We start from the raw sequence: 14,125 nt of genomic DNA on the forward strand, positions 1-14,125 counted from the left end.
TCCGTCCCTCGCTGATGAATTTGCAGTCCTGTGAAATCCAGAACTTGAGCGAGCATTAAGACCTGAGGCTTTAAAAAACTTTTATAATTTATGCTCACCTCCGATCTTTCACTTACTCTCTCCACCTCTCTGTTTTCCTCTGTTCGGCGCTTGTGTGCAAATTGTGGTGTTTTGGATGCCGCCTCTTCACACTCACAGGTGCTGACTGTTACTGTGAGATTGGCACAACAGGACCAGCAAAGTGCCCCACCATTAGCTTATTAGACAGCCTGGTCAACAGGAGTGACTGTGTGTGTGTGTGTGTGTGTGTGTGTGTGTGTGTATGCGTGTGTGTGCGCGTGTTTGTGCTCTCTGATTCTGCCAGCTGGGGTAGATTTAGTCCCTAATCAGCATGTTGCAAACCTGTTCAAACTGGTTTAATGGCCGTTCGTACAGAAAATTGAACCGCACATAATTGAATTAGTCCAAATGCAGATGTGCAGTGGTATGTGTATTCGCATATAGTGTTTGCTCTAACCTACATGCATCATCTCCTTCATTCTGACAGTGTTCTAAAAGCCTTTTATCGCATTAAAGCGCACAAAACTGATTTAAGATGTTTAGCCTGACACTTGTCTACTTGTACTTGACACAGTCCTGGCACCACTAGCTTCAGCCTGTGTTTCAACACCTACTCCTCTTGTGTTATCAATACACACATAAAAAGAATCAGTCTAAGAGAACTGAGAAATAAGCAGGGGCAGTTCACAAACATTTTAATGGAGGGGCCAGACTGGGGCACGGTTATGAAGAAGGGGGACCTGTTGTACAGTGAGTAAAGATGTTGTAATTAGTTTAGTTTAGTTTAGTTTATAGCAGTGTAGTATAGTCGTTTAGAATAAAATGAATGCTAAATAAACAACTTGAAACACTTCTATGAAATAACATCACTCTACAGCTGATATTTACTACTAACAGCCCAGAAGAGCAGCCATTCCATGCAGGCATTTAAAAGGTCACACTACTTAAAGAGATGCAAAACAGCTATAAGGGACACAGCCAAAGGGTCAATATTTTGGTCCTTTTTTGTCTCTTTGTGGAGGTCATTTTGTGTCTCTTTGAGGTCATTTTGTGTGTCTTTGTGGTCATTTTGTGTCTCTTTGTGGTCATTTTGTCTATCTTGAAGGTTGTTTTGCATCTTTTTGTAGTCAGTGTGTGTATCTTTGTGGTTATTTTGCATCTCTTTGTGGTCAATTTGTGTATCTTTGTGGCGGTATTGCATATCCTTGTGGTTGATGTCTCTTTGTGGTTGTTGAACATCTCTCTGTGGTCATATTATGTCTCTTGTGGTTGTTTTGCATCTCTTTGTGGTCATTTTGTGTATCTTCATGGTCACTTTGTATATCTTTGTTGTTTTTTGTATATCATTGTGGTCGTTTTATGTCACTTTGTGGTTGTTTTGGGTCTCATTTGGTCGTTGTGTGACTGTGTGGCTGTTACGTATCACTTTTTTGTGCATCTTTGTGGTTGTTTTGCATCTCTTTCTAGTCGTATTGTGGTCATTGTTATTTTACTTCGCTTTGTGATGGTTTTGTTTCTCTGAGGTAATTTTGTGCTCTTTTGTGGTTGTTTTACATCTCTTTGTAGTCACTTGATGTCTATTTGTAGCTGTTTTGCATCTCTTTGAGGTCATTTTGTGTCTCTTTTTGCTAATGTTGTGTCTCTTTGTGGTTGTTTTGTATCTCTTTGTGGTCGTTTTATGTCACTGGTTGTTTTGCGTCTCTTTGTGGTTATGTTGCGTCTGTGTGGTTGTTTTGTATCACTTTTTTGCGCATCTTTGTGGTTGTTTTGTATCTCTTTCTAGTCATATTGTGGTCATTGTTATTTTACGTTGCTTTGTGATGGTTTTGTTTCTCTGAGGTAATTTTGTGCTTTTTTGTGGTTTTACATCTCTTTGTAGTCACTTGATGTCTATTTGTAGTTGTTTTGCATCTCTTTGTGGACATTTTGTGTATCTCTGTGGTCATTTTGTGTATCGTTAAGGTTGTTTTGCATCTCTTTGTGGTTGATTTGCATTTTTTTATGGTTGATTTATGTCTCTTTGTGGTTGTTGAACATCTCTCTGTGGTCATTTTATGTCTCTTTGTGGTGATTTTGTGTCTCTGTGGTCATTTTGTATATTTTCATGGTCATTTTGCATCTCTTTGTGGTCGTTTTATATTACTATGCGGTTGTTGTGCGACTCTGTGGTTATTTTGTATCACTTTTTTGTGTATCTTGTGGTTATTTGTATCTCTTTCTAGTCATATTGTGGTCATTGTTTTATGTCGCTTTGTGATGGTTTTGTTGCTCTGTGGTCATTTTGTGTCTCTGTAGTTGTTTTGCGTCTCTCTCTGTGGTCAGTTTATGTCGCTTTGTGTTTTTTTGGGTCTCTTTGCAGTCATGTATCGTTGTTGTTGTTGTTTTCCATCTCTTTGTGATTATTTTGTATCTGTGGCCACAAAGAGTTGTGGTCATTTTGCGTATCTTTGTAGTTAGGCTTGTTTTGTGTCTGTAGTTTTTTTATTGACGAGCCAACAAGAAATATCACCATACATATGCCTCTGTGCAGCTGCCCACCCATGATACTCATAACAAACATCTACCTTCTTACTCTGGTAGGGGGTCATCAAAGGTGGCCAATCAGATTCCAGATTCCCCTCTGGGCCTGTCCCCTTAACACGAGGGTATATTGCAGTGAATCTGCAGGTTTTGCCTCTGTGTTCACGCTGTACAGCAGCATGGCTCCGTTACAGACCATCCTGTAACCAGAGAGTCACAGTTCACTGGCTCTGTGTGTCCTGGCAGAACACCCTGGAGCGAGACAATAAACCACACATAAGAAGTCGGTCTGCATAAGGCTGGCAGCCATCTGCCTGAACAGGAGGGGGAAAAAACGAAATTTCTAGCCTTGTTTTGGCAGCAGAGGAGCTGTGAAATATGCCTTTCTGCAAAGCAGACAGACACTGACAAACAGGCTGACAGACAGACAGACAGACAGACAGATACACTGACACAAACACAACACAAACAGGCAAACAGACAGACTGACAGAAAAAGAAAAATAGACAGATGTCGGCTGTGACACTACAAGGGAAATATTTTTATTTGTTGTCTTTTTTCGCACATATGCGCACACAGTCAGTTAGAGTTACAGTAAAAAGGTCTTATCAGTCACATGCAATGACAGGAAGCTGATCACAAACACCGCGGGAGTGAACAGCGTGTCAACATCTCTCGCTCTGTCTCATTGTTTTGGGTTAAGTTTCCATTTTGTTACTTAGCTTCTTTATTTCACTATTTTTAAACACACACAGATGCATATTCTCCATCAACACCTCCTCTGCTTTAAGGTCAAAGTTTTGTTCTTTTCTTTCCCAAACTTTCTCTTTTCATTTGTTTGTTTTTCTCTCTAGTGCCCTTCTCTTTCTTTTCAATCTCTTTACCTCCCTCAGATTGCCATTGTCTCTCTCTTATCCTACTCTCTATGCTATTCTCACCCTGGCAATGCCCTCTTCTCATTTTCTCCCCCTCCCTGCCATCACGTTACATCAATAAGAGGTTGTTGACGTTCAGTGAAACCAGTGGCCTTTAAACTGCAGGTCACAATCTTCATCTCTTTGCTTTTCTGTCTTTGTCTGTCTGTCTGTCTGTCTGTCTGGTATTGTCTGGGACAAAGTCTCACTCTTTGGTTTCTCTTCCTATTTTCTAACGTAATCTCTTGTTCTCACTTTTTTTTTCTACCTCCTGCCCCGTCTCTCCTCTTGTTCTCTGTTCCCTCTCCCTTTCTCTGTCTCCACTGCATCTCCATGTTTCTCTTATTCTCTCCTCCTCATTTCCTTTGTGCGAGCGTCTCTCTCCCTGTCTCCCTCTCCCTGTCGGGTGTATTTCCTCTCCTCTCTGGAGGAATAAAACTTTTTGAAGTTCTACCAGAGGAGAAGCGCCTTCAGCCCTAATACACTTCATCCTGGTTACTGACGCTTACAGCATGGCCTACTATCGAGTGCCACAGTGCTTTCTGAACTTTACCAGGGAATTAAACATGAGCCGGCAACTCTGCCCAACACACAGTCTCATAATTAGGGTCAGAAACTTGTTCTGATTGGGCCCAGTTGAAAAATGATAACAACCGGGAATTCATGAAGAAATACTGTATTAATATTATGGATCTGTTCTTTACTTAAGTTCCTATTGTGAAAAATTGTTTGATTTTCCTCACAGTTTGCTTTAAATAACTGATCGTATGGTGGTAAGCTAACTGGTGACTGTGCCATGTGTTGTTATTTTCGTTGTAATGATGTTTGTTTTGATCAGTAATGTTGTAATGTACTGCAACACTCCGTTATTGTTAAATCTGATATTGCATCAACTTGTACATCACTGACAGCCTCTGCAAAGGGACCACATGAAAATGAGCTTTTTAGTTATATGGTGCAAGACATATATGTATTCAACATATTCCCTATTAAATAAACACCCTCATAATGTAGCATCGGGCCGACTCAGACCAAGGTCAAACAACAACACAGCTGTGTTCCATTGACTCTAATACAGTCGTTTCAGATTTCCTTCATTACAGGCTGGTTTTGTGGATTTGGAGCTAAATGTTGTGCCTGGGGCACGTCGTGTATTAATGATACTCGTTACCTGGAGAGGTTGGAAAAAGATATATGTTTCTTTCCTGTTCCAAAACCAAAATCAAACCCTGAAAAGTGTAGGGTTAGCTAGCTAGCTACTGAAGATATAGCCTACTGAATGTATACACATGCTGCTTTTGCTTTTTAAGGATTATAACAGTGAATCAAAAAGGAGAACACCTGCACACTGTCTGCACTTGCAAAAAAAGTTAAAGGTATTAGGCTACAGCGTTTCAATCATGGACCTTCATCAGGTAGATAGGTAGATACTGTAGATAGATAAGATTATAACAGTGAAAAAAAAAGCCGACCCTGCCGTACAGGAACTAGTGAAGGGAAGCAGGGAAACTTTGCTGATATTGAACCAGCTGTGTGTCATCACAGTGTGCGCAGATGAACGTTGTTTGATTTATCCTAGAGATCCCTGCCTGTCCAGCGGCGGAGGTCCGGGTGCTGGCGGCAGCATGTGTGCAAAGCCAAACACAGTTAATCTGCACACACTGTGATGCCACACAGCTGGTTCAGTATCAACAGAGTTTCCCTTTATATTCATTGTCTTCTGTGGCGATCAGCAGTGATGTGGTGGTTCACTTTTACACTGTCATCTGTAGCTTATAGTACAGCTTTAGCTTCTAACTATCTTTGTCTTTTTAACCTGTTTTTGAAACCTGCCTTTTACAAGACAGAGGTGAGTGTTAATGTTTTTTTTTCCCTGGCCGGTTTGGGAAGGTGGGTCAGAAATGTACTCATTGTCTTTTGCATTGTATCTTGAAACAGAGGGGGTCAGTGTAAGAAGGGGTGTGCGGTTAGGTTTAGGAAAAAAAGGTACTTGGGTATAGTGAGGAAAAGATTGTGGATGTCGCCAAAACGCTCTTGGCTTTGTGATCCATAAACACGGGCAGAAAGACAGCAGCCAATGTTGAGTGCGTCAAGCGCATCCAGAAAGGTGCCGATGGGTCTCTTGTTGGTCTTGAGCACTTCTCTCCGAGACCAACATCTAGCGTTTGTTGGACCTATCCACCTCCCCTTTCACCCACTCTGAGCGGAGTTTTACACTCTTTAAACTACGTCCATTGCGTCTAATATTGACCTGGATGGGTTTACATTGAAGTTGGTCTCATACAGATGCTAACCAGTGTCTCCAGCGTCATAATGAAGCCAAGGACACTGCCCATGCGGCATACTTTGACCCTCTGGGAGTGTGACCAGGCTGGAATTCCTGTTTTCAGCTCATAAATGTCGTCTGTAAGTGCAACTCTCAACAGAGAAGAAGGCATGATGTCTTACTCCTTAGCTGCTACATCATCAGCTCTGGCAATGTGTTTAATTGTATTTTACCACTTGCAAGTTCAGGCAAGTAGGCAGCAGGAGTTAGCAGACCGATGTAATGCTTTACTTGCGCGGGACGATCGGGTAGTCCTTACTGTTGAGCCCTGAAAAACACTCCTGATCAAGATACGCACAAACAAAATAAGACAGATAGCACAAAACATGCTTCAAATTCAGACACAAGACAGAGTTAGGGTTAAATGTAATTATCGTGCACAAACTGTGTCATGAGTTTTTTAATCTGAAAAGTCAATTATACAAGATGGTAGAGAAATGTGCCCTCAGTTGATGTTTTTAATATCGATGTTGCTCGCAGCATTTTTCACCAGTAAGGGTCAAACTTGCAAACTTCCTTTCTGCCAATAAAACATACTCCCCTTGAAGTAGAAGCCTGAACACACACAATATTCGGGGCACCTTATCAACATTATCAGGACATTACCTTGTAATGAGTTGCAGCCCTGTTTTCAACCCTTCAGTTTTCTCTATCTTAATAATTCTAATATGATAGTGTAATAATCAAACTTGTCTGCTTCTGTTTATCTCCATCTCCTGCTCTGTGGTTGGTGTGGATTTAATAAGGAAAACTGGTTATCTGGGGTCACATTGTTTATGTAGTTCATGAAAGTATAATAAAAATAGAGGAGAAAAATGAAGCAGCGACAGCAAAGTCCAATCTGTGCAATATTCATTTATTAAGCCAAGCTTCCAGTCAAGGACCAGTCTCATACATTTCTTATGCTTGGAATTATATTAGGTTTAGAGGCGAGGCTGAGAGACTCAACAGGTCTACTTTAGAGGTAACTAAAGTATATCTTTTGGCCAGACTTGGCCATAGTTTAGGGATGTTACAAATCAGGTACAAGTTTCTCTTTCTTTACCCATTCACAATTAGCTGGCAATATTATTTGGTAATACAGCTGCAGCAGTCTAAAATAAAAATGTGTGACCTTCTGGATAAAACTGAGATTTGGATGTGTGATATCTCAATTGTAAGAGGGACCGCATCAACGCTTTTCCTATTCATCACTGTCAGAAATCAATCTGGCTTTGTATTCGCTTGTGAGAGTAGCCTACCGGGGTCCTTGGAGAATAGGTTATTGTGTCAAACAAGTCTATTTTGGATCAGCTGTCTTTGTGTTGTCAGGTTCAGGCAATAAAATAAGAAAAGCTGGCATCTTGAGAGTGTTGGGGTCACTAGGTGTCGAACAAGGTCTAACAGGGTTTCGTCTGTGTAGCAATTAAAATAATTATTTCATCAAGTGAGCATGAAGTGGCCTCAACCCTGGAGCAGCACCCTGCAGCATTAACCAACATTTGTTTTTCACATTTCTCAAACGAAACTGGAAGTAATTTATTATGAAAGTCTATCAAAATAAAGACTAAGAACATCTTTATATGACTTACATGATGATAACTGGAAAAGTTTCCAGATAATGTTTGACAAGGTCAAGTTCTATGCAACTTGGAAGAAATTCAATTTAAATGTTTTCACGATGGTTCGCAGTACTTTTGTACAGAAGTTGAATATGAATATAATGAAACTAAATTGTGTGAGCCAGGAATTATTTTTTAAATTTGTCAAGATGTTGTTTGAGTTTTGGTTAATTTTTTTTAATTAATGCGACCCTGGGTTACATTATCGCTCATATCTAAGTGAGCACAAAGAATGACAATGATGACAATCAACCATATATTGCAAAAGTACAGGAGCCAAGAAAGGCCAGCCTCTCAATTATGTTTTAAATTCCATTATCTCAAGATAACAAGATAATAAAACTGTTATCACGAGAAAACAAATGGTTGTTTCATTTCATTTCGTTGTGTTGTGAAAATTAGCTTTTTATCTTAAGATAACGAGACAATTACAAAAAGCTAGTTTCCTCTTATTAGGCTACTTAATGTTTATCATAGACCCGAGGCCTGTACTACGAAGCAGGATTTGGAGTTAGCGAGGTAACTTCAGTGTTAACTCTGGGTTTTCAGTACTACGAAGCTGGTTCTCTTTTTAATCGGGATAAATTACCATGGTAACTTGTGCTAAACAGCTAACCTGCTCTGGAGCAGGTTAACTTCAGGGTATCGGATCACAGTCTGTCAACACCCCGACCTCTGACCAATGAGATCACTGAAGAAAAAAGTATCCATGGACAAAAGTTCGAAATCTCAGGTGAAAAAGAGGTGCCCCGTTCTGTACCATCCCCATTTTTGGTCACCTCTCTGGACGGAGCAGTGAGTCACAACAACCCTGCCCTCACGTTTAAGAGTACTGTTTGCGGTGGAAACGCTAGAGTCTAGGTACCATGTCTGAAGGGTTACTTTTGGTTCCAAAGGCACCATACCAAAACTGTTTGGTGGAAACGGGGCTATATAGCCTGGTGATACCTACACGTAATGTGAGTCTCGGCCAGTGTTACATCCCATGCCACCAACATTTTACTTTCTCACAGCCGCAGACATTTTTGTTACTGTTTCATGTTTCATCTCATATCATACGAAGTACTTCATTCATGGTTCTGATAATTTTGCTCATAAACAACACCTCGCCTCTTTCACATGAACGCGCTTGTGGCTGGATAGGAAAACCCAGAGTTGACTGAACTAGTTGATAACCAGCTTTGTAGTACCGGTTATCCAGACAGCCAGTGTTAGGGTTATTCAAGCCAGATAGCTAAAAGATATCCTGGGTACATTGAACTGGCTTTGTAGTACAGGCCTCAGGAGTGCCATGTCAGCATGTATAGATGGCGTCCTAACAAAATGCAGCAAACCATTAAGGCTGAAACACTTAGGCTAGATCACATGAAATGGTAATGGTAATGAAGTTCTCTGCTGTTCTCAGTTTTCGTACTTTTGCATGGTTATTTTGTCATTCTTTGCACTGGGACATGTGTGATAATGTGACCCTGGGTTACATTAATTAAAAAATTTCGACCAAAATTCATCCATCATTTTAACAAATGAAAAAAAAAACATCCTCCTGGCATTGCAATATTGCTACTCACATAATATAGTTTCATAAAGTTTGAGGGAATATAACTTGTTTTTGTGCTTCTGATGTAATTTTAAATACAAGCCAGCACAAATGCCCCTGATGCAAGCTGAGCCGCATGTGTCCATCAGTTTCTCGCCAATATCACAATATGACTACCAGGGGTTCCATACAGAGATTAGTCGCCTGGAGACTCAGCCTTATTAAAAAACTACTAGAATTATTTATAAAACTCATCAACAGGCTTAGCTTGGCATTAGGGACTTGGAGAAAGTTTGAATTCATAAACATCGAGTATCCCTGGCGATTCATAAAAATCAGTGCCATGGAAAAAAATACCATCTGCCTCTCTGTTGAGACAGAATATCTCTACAATGTCAGGGGTGTTATCAGTTTCCTCTGCAGGACCTTCTCTGACACTCTGCTACATCTTGATCACAGTCCACCTGCACACCATTATGCATAGATTGAGTTTAATATGTTAAACTCAATTACGGTCGGTTAAGAGCAGCACCGTGGCATTGTGAGTCTAAAGTGTGTCCCTTAAATGGAGCTGCCCTGAAGCCGCCGTGACTGCTGGATTTCACCTCTGGGGTTTGGTAGAATATTACAATTACATTTCCGTTGTCAGCCAACTCCATCTCCATTCAGAGGGCAGGGCGATAGTAATCTGACTCTGTCACAGTGGTAATCTCTGCCACGGGAACTTCATAAATCAGCTCTAATTAAACAGGCGGCAGATTTTGCGTGACGGGGAGCAGTTACTGTTGTTGTTACTGAATAAGAGCAGCTCAGTTTAGTCTCAGATAAGGTCCCATTCAGATAATCTCTCTCTGTAGAATGAAAAATGTTCTCAGTATTAGCATGAAGACGGAAACAAACTCTGCTTACATACCAAAGCAGTGTGTCTTGACTGATTGTTGTAGATCAGATGAATCATACGGATGTAGAAATTATATGTTGTACAGGATATGATTTACATTTAATGTCAAGCTTTCCGTTTATTCGGACATACACAGTTTATAATGATAGTGGTGGCAAATGAATAATGGTCTTGAATTTTAAAAGTTAAAGAAGCTGTATGCAACATTCAGAGCATATCAATGATCCAGAGTCAAAGCTGCACACAGCTCTCAACACAGAGGTGGCTGAGCTGGCAGCTAACAGCTCGTGGTGCTAACAGTGCAAACAGTGTCAACAGCATGAACAGCGCTAACAACAGCAACAGTGCTAACAGAGCTAACATTGGTAACATGGAGGGGATCAAGGGTAGATGTTATACTTTTGCAGTGACGGCATTTAGCCTCATGGGTTGCTACGTTAGCGGTAACCGCTGTATTACTAAAGTTCAGAGCAGTAGCAATTAGCTAGCCAGTGGGACAGTAACTTTAACCTAAGCAATCTTGTCTGGCCAATGGATTTTGTCAGCCAAAATAATAAATGTTGCTTATACAGATTTAATCAGCAGTTGATAGCTAGCGTAAGCTAATGCTGACACTAAAACTCAAAAAATCCTGAACAAAAAGTTAGCCTCCTCACCACTTAATGGTTTGATGCAGGGTAAAGCTATAGTTAATCCTTGAATAAGGTTAAAGTATAATAAATAGAAATAAAGTACAAATGTTTCCGCTAGGTTACATGGAATAAGCTAGTTAGCCAGGTGTGCTAACATTGGCAGCTTAAGAAGAGCAGATAAACATGAATCCTACCTCCATGTTTTTGTTGTTGTGTTTTTGGTTTTGTAAAGTCTAAATAAAAGACACCACTGTCTAAACTACTGAGTTACCAATTATACTTCTCTCTTTTTCCCTGATAGTCTGAATGAGTCACTGAATTTGCAGCTAGTTCTTTTTAAAGAGGTCTAAAAAGTAGCTAAATTTAGCAAGAAAGTCACCACCAAGTTGGCTGCACTGAACCTATAATTCAGCAAATGTACCACTATCTAACGCAAATTTGGATGGAGTGTAAATTTTCCCAATCCAAATACAGAAAAGGATAGAGCCTTGGGAATAACACTAGGCTACTAGGAAGTAAGCTAGTTAGCCAGGCATGCTAACATTTGCAGCTTATGAAGAGCAGATAAACACAAATCCTTTACCTCACCTTTTTGTTGTTGTTTTTTTTGGTTTTGCAAAGTCTAGATAAAAGACACCACTGTCGAAACTACTGGGTTATTATAGCTCTTATTAGTTAGTGAAAATTAGCTTTAGAGTGTTCCTGGGATTAAATTTTTCTGTAGGCTGATGAAGTAGTTAGCATCACACTGGTTCCCTTTTCAAAACGCTGATGGAATTTTTAGATTAAATTTTGCTGAAAATAAGCTTGTTTATGCTACCTAAAAGTTAAAAAAAAACCCACCACTTTCATGAACATTGAAGCCTAAATGCAATCACCAGAAATAAAAAGCTAACGTTGGGCTATGAACGAACTACACTACGGTCGCATGACCTAGTGTTACCACCATAAAAAGACATTTAGCCAGCTGATAGCAACCACCTTTTTCAAGACACATAGAAGCTTCAAAATTCACGAGTGGGGTATTTACTGACATATTTTATGTTATAAACTCATTTCCTGGGTTTAAGAACACTATGGTTACTAAACTATGATTGAACCATTTCTGTTCAGGGGCCTGATTCAGTTAATAGTGCCACTGGATCAGAACACTGTTATACAGCTTTTGTTTACACAGTGTACACAGTGGACTGTTTAGATGGTTAGTAAGCAGAGGTTAAAGAAGCTAATTTGTATCCAGACGTTTAGTTCAAATCCCAAACTGGCTGGGAAGATGGTAGATGGGAAAAAGTGTGACCTACCACACACATAAACACCCACTTAGACAAACACTATCCTTTGAGCGTCTGTGTTGAGCTGGAAGATGTTTTCTCTTACAGGTCATCACACTTTGTGCGAGTAAGTGGGCAGTAATGAAGCTGGATGGGCTTGAGCTGCATTACCACAAACCAATCAAAGACCAATTTACAGACATGTACACAAACAGTCTCAGACGCTACCCTAAATATGTCTTTGACTGTGAACCTAAAAGAAACCTTGTATTTTCCCAATAGCTGTACATGCACTCCTTATAAAATGTTGTTACTCTCAACATAATCACACACACATTCACATATCCGCTCTATGTATTTCTCTGACTCTCTCTTCTGTATAGCATCCTTCAAGACGTCTAATGCATTATCAACTGTGTCAAATCTTCCGCTGCAAGATCTGAGATGTTGTTGCCACTGCGGGTATTTTACATTGCACAGAATATTTCCTTCTCTATCATCATCCACAGGTTTCTATATTTCCCATTGTGGTGGCAATCCCTGTGAAACGATCATTTACTTTGATGCACAAGCACAAAGATTGATCAAAGATTTTGGATTGGTGACGTGAAGTGCATTCACAAAATGAACACTGAATGCCATCTGAGCATTAGATTGCGAGGGCACCTCACCTTGGGGATGTAATGGAGTGCACTGTCAACACAGAAAGCACATTTCCATTCAAAGCTTACTTCTGTCGGGATGGGCGGGGAACATACAGTTCTGCTACATCAAACTCTGTATTACTGCTGCTGTTTCTTTTAGTGGCAGATGTCATCTTTTGAGTATGTTAATGGATGCTTCCACATCACTGTTCGCTGAGAGCCAGAGCACAGGTGCCGAAGCCCGAAAAAGGAAGTACTCGAAAATGACTGCTTTCAGTGTTGCATACTGCGCTGACGAAAATGAGGTGAGTGATTGTGACTGACCCGTGTTTATATTCTCTCCTCCTCTCTCTGCAGCTGGATGCTTGGTGAAGCATGGTGGTGAAGATGGTTAGAACGCACTTAATGGGGCCTCTGTCACAGGGCCGGGTCAAATGGCCGAGCATAATGGGAACAGGAGTCCTTTATCTGCTGCTACTATCAACTTGTCTCGGCCAAGACACAGAAGGTAAAGGCAGTCTCCATCATCCTCCTCCTTATCCATGTCTTTTTTCAGCCACTCTTTCTGTCTTTGTCTTCATCTTTTCTCTCTGTTTTATAATTGAGAGTCGAATCCAGGCCGTTCGGCGGGGATTTAATATCAGGGTTGTGCACGTGGCTTTTCTGACTTCAGGCTTATCTTGGGTAGTCAGCCCATCTCAGTCAGCTTCAGTGTGGCACAAGATTTTCCTGATTCATTATTGATCCTGAGATGATTGAAGATGAACAGTGCTTTGTTTCAACAGCCACAACACAATTTGTCAAAGGGTGTTATGATGGTGATGATGATGATGATGATGATGATAAATAGTGCCTTTTCCTGTTCTTATTCCATTTCACATGTCTACCATTTCTACTGGGGCCAAACTTAAAGGTCTAGTGTGTAGTATTTTGTGGCATCTAGAGGTGAGTTTGCTGATTTGCTGAACAACTGAATACCCTTATCCTCACGCCAATTTTTTTGTAGTAGGAGGCAAGGACATGGTCCGTAGTACTCTTCCTCTGATTGGCTAGTACTAGTTCAATCAGGAGAGACTCACTTTTCAAAGTAAAAAGAATATTTTTTAACATATGCACATAAGAATGAAAAATATGGCAAGCCTTTGGCCATCGAGATGGTATGACTAAAGGAAAGTGATGAATCCATAGGTGAATAGGGCCCCAATCCCCCCCCCACGGGATCTAGACACTGGTGGTGGTAGAGGTGAAGATGAGATAAGAAAAAGATGGAGAAGTGCCAGTGCCAGTCTAGCGATTAGCCAATCAGCGCCACGCTAATGGCGACCGCTACAGATCCTACAGACCACATTAACGATGCTGTCGAGGTATTTTGCCACTACTTGCGTTAATGGCGGACCAAATTAAGGAAGCTGGTCTCTGGTGGTCTTAAGGTAATGCAATAATGAGAACAGGTTCATTACCTGTTCCTGCACCTTGTTTGAATTGTTCAGAGCATTTCGACCAAAAATATATTGGTTCAGAGCCTAAAAAGTTTGTTCCCAGCTGGAACCATAAAATAGCAGGTCGAAAGAGGAAAAGGAACGAGTCATGCACTCAATAGTCTTCTTCGTCTTCTTATCATTAACAGTTGGTTTGTGCTTGTTATTTGCTTAAAAACAAAGATCTTTAACAACATAACAAAAGCTCACAGGTAATCAAGGGCAATGTGCCATCATGCTA

General features: G+C 40.6%; 1 protein-coding gene across 2 annotated transcripts in view; it reads left to right on the top strand.

The window, feature by feature from the left end:
* pcdh15b (protocadherin-related 15b) overlaps positions 1 to 14,125 on the top strand; it is a 362,569-nt gene that overhangs the window by 46,581 nt on the left and 301,863 nt on the right. For both annotated transcript variants that reach the window (XM_078163506.1, XM_078163507.1), the window contains exon 2: positions 12,764 to 12,914. In XM_078163506.1, the coding sequence (XP_078019632.1) occupies positions 12,782 to 12,914 (133 nt within the window). In that variant the 5' untranslated portion in view covers positions 12,764 to 12,781. The remainder of the gene's footprint in view (positions 1 to 12,763; positions 12,915 to 14,125) is intronic.

Source organism: Epinephelus lanceolatus, chromosome 21 (assembly GCF_041903045.1).
Source record: "Epinephelus lanceolatus isolate andai-2023 chromosome 21, ASM4190304v1, whole genome shotgun sequence".
Taxonomy (NCBI): Eukaryota; Metazoa; Chordata; class Actinopteri; order Perciformes; family Serranidae; genus Epinephelus; species Epinephelus lanceolatus.